General features: G+C 39.7%; 1 protein-coding gene across 1 annotated transcript in view; it reads right to left on the reverse strand.

The window, feature by feature from the left end:
• The window catches only part of Ndufs1 (NADH dehydrogenase (ubiquinone) Fe-S protein 1, 75kDa (NADH-coenzyme Q reductase)), a 33,257-nt gene that overhangs the window by 18,455 nt on the left and 3,304 nt on the right, over positions 1–11,498 (reverse strand). The window contains 6 exon segments of the mRNA XM_013009267.1: positions 1,231–1,365; positions 2,897–3,082; positions 3,503–3,633; positions 3,724–3,805; positions 6,373–6,449; positions 8,921–9,028. Of these exon segments, the coding sequence (XP_012864721.1) occupies positions 1,231–1,365; positions 2,897–3,082; positions 3,503–3,633; positions 3,724–3,805; positions 6,373–6,449; positions 8,921–9,028 (719 nt within the window).

Below are 11,498 nucleotides of genomic sequence, written 5' to 3' on the forward strand. Positions count from 1 at the left end.
GGGGTGCATCTTGAGTGATAAGAGCATTTCCTATCACCTCTGTACAGTATGTTCACAAATACAAAAAAAAAAAAAAAGTTTCTTAAATTTCTAATCTGAGTAATCTTAAAACTTACAACAACAACAAAAAGATATGATCAGGAGGCACAGTGGCTCAAGCTCACAATTCTATTACTTAAGAAATGAGATAGGGGCTGGGAAGGTGGCTCAATGGTAGAGTGCTTGCCTCCCATGCATGAGGCCCTGAGTTTGAGTCCTCAACATCAGCAGAAAAAAGCCGGAAGCAGTGCTGTGGCTCAAGCGGTCAGAGTGCTTGCCTTGAGCTGAAGAGATCCAGAGTTCAAGCCCACCCACAACTGACAAAAAAAAAAAAAGCATCTAAGAAGTAAGATAAAGGGAATCAGACTCTTGTGACCACGAACAACAACAATAACAAACACCACCCAAAAAAGCAGTGCGCATGCGCAGACACAAACAAAAACACCTCTATATCCCACCCATGGTGAAAGAAAAAACAGGAAGACTGCAGTCCAGGTCATAAAGTAAGACCTATTGCAAAAATAACCAACATAAAAGGACTGGCAGGGTAGTTCAAGTGATAGAGAGTATTGCTTAGTAAGTGTGAGCTCCTGTGTTGAAACCTAAGAACTACCAAAAAAATATCTCCCAAAACCAAAAGACATAGCTGAAAATCATAGAACTTGAGTACTGCTACTTTATTGAGATTATGTTGTGCAAATTCCTATATTTAACGTAAATTACTCTACTTTAAATTCGCTAGATGGGAGGAAAATTCTTTATATCCAATTTAATATGAAAACTAGCAATAGATCGATCCAGAATTGTTTTTTCCCATTTGTATATAAAATCTCAGACTTAGCCAGTGCTAGTGGCTTATACCTTTAATCGCAGCTATTCAGGAGGCTAAGACCTACAGCATCACATTTTGAAGCCAGCCTGCACAGAAAAGTCTCCGAAAGTCTATTTCCAATTAGCAAGCATAATGCAAGTCTGGAAGTATGGTTCAAGGTTTGACTGCCAGCCATAAGCAAGAAAGTCATCCCAGAGTACAAAACCTGGAGTTCAAGCCCCAGTACTGGCAATAATAAAATGAATAAATCTCTCAGACTTCCATAGTATTATTTTCATTAACTAATTTGCAAATGAAAAATTATAAAAATTATTATATAATGATTTCTCATCAAATGCAAAAGTTCAGTAAAACAATACCGGGTTTTATCAGAGATCCATTCTTCATTGATGTCCTCATGCATCCGTGGCAAAATCCTCATCACCTCTCCAGTTCTCGTGCTCACTATAATATTACTTCCAATTGCATCCATTACATCAATGGATTCTGTCTTTCTGAAAAAATATACACACATACTATGTTGTGAAAATAAAGTTTCTAATAGCTGATTTATAAAAAAAGATTAACAATTCTTATTCTCAATTTCAGAAAAATAGTACTAAAAATCTTCATATTGTAAATCATCACCTAAATTCTTTTTTTTTTTGTCGGTCGTGGGGCTTGAACTCTGGACCTGGGCGCTGTCCCTCAGCTCTTCAGCTCAAGGCGAGCACTCTACCACTTGAGCTACAGCGCCACTTCGGTTTTCTAGTGGTTTATTGGAGATAGGAGTCTCACGGTCTTTCCTGCCCGGCTGGCTTTGAACCGCAATCCTCAGATCTCAGCCTCCTGAGTAGCTAGGATTACAGGCATGAGCCACCAGCGCCCGGCTTATCACCTAAATTCTTAATGTGGTATAACCTTTAAAACTATTTTTCTGACAGAGATCAAATTGAAGGAATTAAATATGGGACGATTTTTTTGGGGGGTGGGTGTCAGTTATGGGGCTTGAACTCAGGCCCTGGGTACTGTTTCTGAGCTTTTCTGCTCAAGGGTAATGCTCTATTGCTTTGAGCCACAACTCCACTTCCGGAGATAATTGGAGTTAAGTCTCAAAGACTTTCCTTCCCAGGCAGGCTTTGAACCTCGATCCTCAAATCTCAGCCTCCTGAATAGCTAGGATTACAGGGGCAAGTGACCAGCACCCAGTTTGTTATTTATGTTGACAATGAAATTGCCACAGCAGGATACAGGTGGCTCACGCCTGTAATCCTAGGTACTCAAGAGGCTGAGTTCTGGTGATCACAGTTCAAAGCCAGCCCCAAAAGACAGGAAAGTCTGTGAAACTCTTATCTCCAATTAATCACCAGAAAACCAGTAGTGGAGGTGTAGCTCAAAGTGGTAGAGCACTAGCCTGGAGCAAAAGAGCTCAGAGACAGTGCCCACACCCCAAGTTCAAGCCTCACAACCAACAAACTCACATACAAAAAAGGGGAACTAGTTAAATAAAGTGTAACAGCCAGTTGAAACTTCACAGTAGAGACTATAAAAGGATCAAGACTTTTTTTTTTTTGGTCGTGGGGCTTGAACTCTGGGCTTGGGCGCTGTCTCTGTGCTCTTCAGCTCCAGGCGAGCACTCTAAGACTAGAGCCACAGTGCCACTTCTTGTTTTCTAGTGGTTTATTGGCCATAAGAGTCTCACAGACTTTCCTGCCCAGGCTGGCTTTGAATCGAGATCCTCAGATCTCAGCCTCCTGAGTAATTAGGATTACAGGTATGAGCCACCGGCGCCTGGCTCATCAAGACTTTTTTTACTCCTTAGAACAGGTTAAAAAAAAGTGGTTAGGTACTTAAACATAGTATCCTAGAAAACTACAATTTATTTGTACAAGTTCATCCTATCCTTTAATCTAATTACTTATCTTCAAATAAAAGAATGTTTACAGATCAAACCAATTAAAATTTAGGAAGACAATGACACAGAACCTTTTGAATAGCAGTCAAAATTAAAAAAAAACAAGCTGACCCAAAATGAAAGATAAATACCTTGTTTCCCAAGGTCGGGCAGTAAAGGCATAGGGCTTAGAGGTTAGGGCACCCACGGGGCAGATATCAATAACATTCCCAGATAATTCAGACATAAACATCTTCTCTACGTATGTTCCAACTTGCATTTCATTTCCTCTGCCTGTTGTTCCCAAATCATCTACTCCTGCAATCTCACTCGCAAACCTAGAATATAAACATTTATCATCAAATGGTTGGGTCTAGCAAAGTTATTTCCTAGTCATAAGGATAATGAACTTTGAAACTCTAAAAAGGCATTAGTTATTTTCAATGGCAAGAATAGTCCTTGAATTTTTGCTATTAATTTAAGGTATAATATACAAACAGAAAATTGTACAAACCATATGTATAAGCTTGGCAAGTTATCACAGAATGTTTATAGATTATTAATTTAAAAATCAAACTGAAAGTTTATACTAAAAGTGAACAACTCCACCCCTACACTCCCACCCCCGCCCCAACAATCCATTAAAAACAGTTCATTCTTCTACTAAACTTGTCATTCTTCCCAGATGTGTTATTCACTAAATTTTAGGGCTAGTAAGGTCCCCATAATATTCTGGAAGACAGAAGGACAAAAAGTACCTGATGCACCGGGTACACTGAATGCACCTAGTCATAATGGTCTTTACCAATGGCCCGATGTTCTTGTCTTCTACTGCACGTTTCCCCTCTAAAAACCGGCTTCGATCACTTCCAAACATCATGGACTGGTCCTTAAGTAGATTAGGAAATAGTTAAATCTACTGCTGCTAATGAAATTAAAACAAGAAAATCAAAAAGATTTACAAAGGTCTATCAGATACCTGCAGATCACATTCTCCACCCTGGTCACAAATAGGACAGTCCAAAGGATGATTTGCTAGTAAGAACTCCATCACACCTTCTCTGTATGAAAAATTGTAATATATATAATATATAATAATATAAAATGATACAAATACCTATCACTCAAAAAACTTTATTTATATAGGCTATTTAAATAATCTTCACAGTAAGCCGGGCACTGGTGGCTCATGCCTGTAATCCTAGCTACTAAGGAGGCTGAGATCTGACGATTGTGGTTCAAAGCCAGCCCGGGCAGGAAAGACCATGAAACTCTTGTCTTCAATAAACCACTAGAAAAAAACGGAAGTGGTGCTGTAGCTCAAGTGGTAGAGCACTAGCCTTGAGCTGAAGAGCTGAGGGACAGTGCTCAGGCCCAGAGTTCAAACTCCATGACGGACAAAAAAAAAAACGATTAAAAAAAAAACTTCACAGATACTTTATTAGAGTTACTATTAGCTTTATATTTGTTATAGAAATGGCAATATATCATTCAAGTAGGACTAAGAGTACAATGTAGAAAATGTTTATAAGGTTAAGAATAAAATAGTATAGCCGGGCGCCGGTGGCTCACGCCTGTAATCCTAGCTATTCAGGAGGCTGAGATCTGAGGATCACGGTTCAAAGCCAGCCCCGGCAGAAGAGACTGTGAGACTCCTATCTCCAATAAACCACTAGAAAACTGGAAGTGGTGCTGTAGCTCAAGTGGTAGAGCGCTCGCCTTGAGCTGAAGAGCTGAGGGACAGCGCCCAGGTCCAGAGTTCAAGCCCCACGACCGACAAAAAACAAAACAAAACCAAAAAAAAAGAATAAAATAGTATAGATTCTAGGAAACTATGATTTTTTCAGTGTTGAGGATCAAGCCCAAGGCCACTGCATGCTAGGAAAGTGCTCTACCATTGAGCTATACCTCCGCCCTGAAATAGTTTATTTTTTTATTTGTTGTACAAGGGGTGCTGTTTAAACCTAGAATTTCAGCCTGAGCAGAATTGTTTCAGTTACATATTACCAGCTGCTGTGACTGGTTATTATTAACTTTTTATGTTATGATACTGATAGTCAAACCCAGGGATTTGTGCATATTAGTCATGCACTGAGCTTCTCTTCATTTTCATTTTGAATTAGTATGAAGATTTTCAGCAGTTTTTTTGGTTTATGTGTGTGCACACTTGTGTGTGTGTTGATGTGTGCCACTGAGTTTGAACTCAGGTGTTGGGCATTGGTCCTTAGCGGTTTAGTTCACATCTGACACTCGATTACATGAGTCACACCTCCACTTCCAGTATTTTTGGCTGGTTAAAGTGGAGTAAAGAGTCTCTTTGACTTTCCTGCCTGCTGGCTTCAACTGTGAATCTCAGATTTCAGCCTCCTGAGTAACTGATTATAGGCATACACCACTGGCTTAGCAACTTTGGTAATTATATATTGTTAGAAGTCATTATGGCACACATCAACACACACACAAGTGTGCACACACATAAACCAAAAAAACTGCTGAAAATCTTCATACTAATTCAAAATGAAAATGAAGAGAAGCTCAGTGCATGACTAATATGCACAAATCCCTGGGTTTGACTATCAGTATCATAACATAAAAAGTTAATAATAACCAGTCACAGCAGCTGGTAATATGTAACTGAAACAATTCTGCTCAGGCTGAAATTCTAGGAGCTTCATCACTAGTTGAGTAAATTAAGGGATTTTAATGGTGATCCCGTATCAAACTGAATACCAAAATGTCTCTCAATTGACCATTCTGCTGTGTACTTTTTGCTGCTCTTAAAAGGAAAGCAGCCAGGCGCCCATGGCACACGCCTGTAATCCTAGCTACTCAGGAGGCTGAGATATGAGGATCACGGTTCAAAGCCAGCCCAGGCAGTAAAGTCTATAAGACTCTTATCTCCAGTTAACCACCAGAAACCAGAAGTGGCCCTGTGGCTCAAGTGGTAGAGTGCTCACCTTAAGCTGAAGGGCTGAGGGACAGTACCCAAGCCCAGAGTTCAAGCCCCATGACCACCACCACCAACAACAAAAGGAGTAAAGCACATCAGCCAGGCAGCTGGTGACTCAAACTTGTAATCCTTGCTACTCAAGAGGCTGAGTTGAGGATCACAATTCCAAGCCAGTCCTGGCACAAAGTCCCTGTGAGACTATTATCGCCAATTAAACACTCAAAAACTGGAAGTGGCACTGTGGCTCAAATGATAGAGTGCTAGCTAGACTTGAACACAAAGAGGCTCAGAGACAGCACCCAGGCCCTGAGTTCAAGCCCCACAATCAACCCTTCCCCCAAATAAATAAGTAAAGCAACTTCTTTCTAGTTTGACACTAAACTCCACAACTGTAAGATACTTCTAAACATCATGCTAAGAAGGTCTGCTACATACAGACATGGTGGCACAGTCCTTTAATTCCAGCTCCAGAAGTGGAAGCAGGATTGTTGAGTTTTTCTAGGCTAGCTTAGACAAAGGTAAAAAGACCCTATCTCAAACATGAAATAAAAACTAAAGGTCTGGGAGTAGAGCTCAAGCAACAGGAGTGCCTGTCAAACATGTAAAAAGCCTAAGATTCAATCTTTAATACTGAGAAAAAAAATAGCAAGAAAGAAAATCAACTACATTAGTAAATACCTGGCTTTCTTAGTTTTTTCTGAGTTTGTCAGGATATTCCAACCTTTCATTACTGGCATAGCACAAGCAGCTACAACCTAGAATTTCAAGGGGAAAAACAAAAACTTGTATTTATAAGCAAACTTGTAAATATAAGCAAACTAGTGTGCAAAGCATTAAATTACATAAAAGCATTAAATTATACATACTTTAAAAAAGCAGAAAGTATTTTTTTTTTAGAATTTTTTAAGCTTCCAGGGCTGGGAAGGTAGTTCAGTGGTAGAGTGCTTGCCTGAGGCCCTGGGTTCGATTCCTCAGCACTACATAAGAAAAAAGCCGGAGCCGGGCGCTGGTGGCTCATGCCTGTAATCCTAGCTACTCAGGAGGCTGAGATCTGAGGATTGTGGTTCAAAGCCAGCCTGGGCAGGAGAGGCCGTGAGACTCCTATCTCCAATAAACCACCAGAAAACCGGAAGTGGCGCTGTAGCTCAAGTGGTAGAGCGCTTGCCTTGAGCTGAAGAGCTGAGGGACAGCGCCCAGGCCCAGAGTTCAAGCCCCACGACCAACAAAAAAAAAAAGAAAAAAGCTGGGAGTGGCACTGTGGGCTCAAGTGGTAGAGCCCTAGCCTTGAGCTAAAGAGCTGAGGGACAGTACCCAGGCCCAGAGTTCAGGCCTCACAACCTGACCCAAAAAATAAAAAAAATTAAAAAAAAGAATTTTTTAAGTTTCCATAATCATAATGTGCTAATCTGACCTTTCAACATTCCTCTAACAAACAAATAAGACATTGCTATGTTTTCATTATGGCCTATCCCCCAAAGATCCATGTGTTGGAAAGTCCATATCCATCTAATAACATTGAAAGATGGAGGGATGGGACTTTTAAGAGATAGGGTCTAATGAAAGGTTAACTGGACTATAAAAATTAATTCTGATTTCTCAGAGCAGTTAGGTCTGTAGGAGTAAGTTCAAGCCCCACGACCAACCCTCCCCCCCCCCCCAAAAAAAAAAAAGAGTTGGGAATGTAGAGTGCTTTCCTAGCATGGATGAAGCTCTCGCTTCAATTCCTCAGTACCACATACACAGAAAAAGTCAGAAGGGGCACTGTGGCTCAAGTGGTAGAATGCTAACCTTGAGCAAAAGAAGCTCAGAGACTCTTGCCCATGTAATTGTAACCCCTCTGTATGGCATTTTCATAATAATAATAATAATAAAAAGCTCAGGGACAATGCCCAGGCCCTGAGTTTAAGCCCCAGATCTGGCACAAAAAAAAAAGTTCTCATAAAAGTGGACTTTCATGAAGACTGAGGCCCTCAACAGAGGCCAGCTACACATGTCAGTTAGTTTATAAAATAATCTCTCTGATATTTAATTATCGTAACACAACAAAGACAGTCAATACAATTTCTCACTCTGCTCTAAAACAGAACATTAAAAAATTGTGCTTCATCTATAATCCTAGCTACTGAGAAGGTTAAGATCTGAGGATCACAGTTCAAAGCCTGCCAGGACAGGAAAATACATAAGACTTTTATCTCCGATTAACCACTAAAAAACCAAAAGTGAAGCTGTGGCTCAAGTGGTACAGCACAAGCCTTGAACAAGGAAGCTTAGGGCCAGTGCTCAGGCCTGATGTTCAAGCTCTAGGACTGGTAAAAAACAAAAACAAAGAAATGTGCTGTTACACCATGTCTGTAATCCTTGCTACTCAGAAGATTGGGATCAGAGGACAACAGTTCAATGCTGGCTGAGCTGGAAAGTATGTGAGACTCTTATCTCCAAAACAAGTTAAAAATGGAGCTGTGGCTCAAGTGGTAGAACACTAGCCTTGATCAAAAGATGCTCAGAGACAATGCCCAGGCCCTGAGTTTAAGCCCTAGGAAAGAAAGAAAGAAAGAAAGAAAGAAAGAAAGAAAGAAAGAAAGAAAGAAAGAAAGAAAGAAAGAAAGAAAGAAAGAAAGAAAGAAAGAGAGAAAGAGAGAGAGAGAGAAAGAAAGAGAGAGAGAGAGAGAGAAAGAGGAAGGAAGGAAGGAAGGAAGGAAGGAAGGAAGGAAAGAAGGAAGGAAGGAAGGAAGCGAAGGAAGGAAAATAGGTGGCTCATACCTGTGTTAATTCTAGCTGCTCTCAGGAGATTGAGATGTAAGAATCATAATTCAAAGCCAGACCAGGCAGTTGAATCTGAAACTCTTATCTCCAAATAACCAGAAAAAATCTAGAGGTGAAGGTGTGGCTCAAATGGTAGAGCACTAGCCTTGAGTTAAACAAGAGTGTGAGGCCCTGAGCTCAAGTCCTTGTACCAATGCTTGTGTACATGTGCATGCACACATACACACCCCCCATCATCTTTAATTTCTAGACTTGTTACAATTATATGACACATATGTTCAGAAAGCCTATCTATAAATATGGTTTTCAGTTTTGAAATGAATTCCACAAAAAAAATACTCAATTCACAGACAGAAATAAACAGGACGATGATATCCTCTACAACAGTATTGATATGGTTTGCTACAAGATTTAAAGTCTTCTACCTTCTACAGTATGGTGTGGAATTCTAGGTATCAGGTACCTTGGGAGCCTTCTCAATTTCAACCAGGCACATCCGGCAGTTTCCAGCAACAGATAACCTTTCATGATAGCAGAATCGAGGGATCTGCATGCCAACCTTCTCACAAGCCTAGAAGATAAAGGAAAAACATGGTTTTGTACTATAATAACTTGATATTACCTTGTTCTTGATTAGTTAGAAGGCAGAAAAAAAGAGGTCATCTTATTGGTTTTTCTTTTTGGTCGGATAGGGACCTTGAACTCTGGGCCTGGACACTATCCTTCAGCTCAAGGCTAGCGCTCTACCACTTGAATCACAGTGCCACTTCCGGCCTTTTCTGCTTATTTGGTGCTGAAGAATTGAACCCAGGGCCTCATGCCGCATGCAAAGAAAGCATTCTACCACTGAGCCACCTTCCCAGCCCACGTCTCATTGCTTTTATCCATAAATATTTCTTGATCTGTTTTAACTTCAATTTCTGAAGAGATTTGTCATCTTTGCTTTTGATCTCAACCTATCAGTTCTAAAGGTGCCTCAGAAAATCGAAGGTTAAAGTTCTCCGGCATGCTTTCATCTTTTTTGGAAGAAAGTACTAATCTGTGCTAAACGCTTTACTTCCTATGTCTGCTTTCAATCACTGGCCACAAAGGCTTCCTCTTCAAACTCTGATCTTGTGGTTTCATACCTGGACTTCCTCCTTGCTTCTTTTGGGCTCCCTTCCTTTCCCACACTAGATGACTAGCATCTAGTTCTATCTTTGGTATGACATACTCCACTTACTACTTACATTCTCTCTGGCTCAATCTCTTCCCAGTATCTGTTTTCCCAAATAAGGAAAGTTAAGTCTGCTCCACCAATTATAACTCCTCCTTTTCTGTTAATTCCTTTCTTCTGGTCTATGTTTTTATTCTAGTTAGGTCTTCAACCTTCAGCTTTTACTCTGAAGTAATTTTATAGCTTCCAGTGTTTTACCTTTTAATCAGCAAAAATGTATTAAGTTTTCATGTGCTAGACTTAGCAGGCATAAAGGTAAACAAGACAAAATCATCATCTTAAACTTCTTCACATGTTGTATGATTACATCTAGGCCTTCACTTGCAGCTACAGTCCCCTTCTCTAAGCTTCAGACTTAAATAGGCATTTACATATGTACATTCAACAGACAGTTTAAATTTAACCTATTTTTCCCCACCTACATCCCCAAATAAGCTAAAACAACAACAAAAACCACATTGTTTTCTCAGTCTCCATCATTTCAAAGGCCTTTTTATCTATATCCTTAGTCTCTCCATCTTGTATTCACTTACATTACTACAATGGTTGTTTTTTTTATTTCCTTCTCTGAAAATATGACATACTCTTTCCTTACCTTCTTCAGTTTTCCTTCTTTTCAGGTATCAATTGCTACAGTCACAGTCACATTACTAAGTAGCTATTAAATTATCTGACTGATCTATTGAGTTCTCTAGCAACTATCTTATTTCATGACCAGAACTTCTCTGCCTCAATTACTTGCTATACTGTCACCTCATCTTTTATGTGTACTATGTTTCATCAACATCAAATTTTGAAGCTTCCTGAACACAGAAAGCATCTGTTTTAGCTAATTACTTTCTCCATAGGAAATATGTGAGCCTCTTCTCATATAAATATACCTTTTCATCGTTGGGATCAACTGAGATACCACTGAAAACTCTTCCTACCAACTCTTATTCATGTCAAAATACTTTCCATTGTACCTTGAACAGTTTTCTTATATATTTAGTACTTCCATGTATATTCCTGGGTGAGAGCCCAGAAATGAATGCTAAAATGAACAACATTTGGCTCTGTGATAACCTGCAGATGGAATGAAGCATCACTTCTCCATGACCAAATTTGTTACTTCTATAGAAACTAAATATTTAAGATATGAATTCAATAACAGAAGACCCTTTATATACCTGCTTTATAGAGCACATTCATAGAAATGTCATTAAGGCCAGGCACTGGTGGCTCACACCTGTAGTCCTAGCAACTCAGTAGGCTGAGATTGAGGAAATTGCGGTTCAAAGCCAGCACGAGCAGGAAAAGTCCATGAGACTCTTATCTCCATTTAACCACCTGAAAACCGGAAGTGGCACTGTGGCTCAAGTGGTAGAACACTCACCTTGAGCTGAAGAGCTCAGGGACAGCACCCAGGCCCAAAATTCAAGCCCCACGATCAAAAAAAAAAAAATGTCATTAAGAACAGTAAAGTATATGAAAATGAAAAGGACTAAGCAGGCTCAAAACAAATTAATGTTACTCTTTCACAAACTGACGTATGGCATATAGCAATAAATAGCAATTTATTTATGGTCATTTCAAGTTTCTTAATGGGTATCACTTGGAAAATAGAAATAAAAACCAAAAAAAGTTCCATGGTATATAAATGATGGATCACTTTGAAATATCAAGACTGAAAAATCAAAACACTGTCATGTAGTTTTGCTATCTATGGTTCTTTTTAGAAATAAAAGGTGTATGGGCTGGGAAGGTGGCTCAGTGGTAGAGTGCTTGCCTTGCATGCCTGAGGCCCTGGGTTCGATTCCTCAGCACCACATAAGCAAAAAGAAAA

The sequence above is a fragment of the Dipodomys ordii genome, unplaced genomic scaffold, assembly GCF_000151885.1.
Source record: "Dipodomys ordii isolate 6190 unplaced genomic scaffold, Dord_2.0 Scaffold1, whole genome shotgun sequence".
In the NCBI taxonomy this organism is placed as follows: Eukaryota; Metazoa; Chordata; class Mammalia; order Rodentia; family Heteromyidae; genus Dipodomys; species Dipodomys ordii.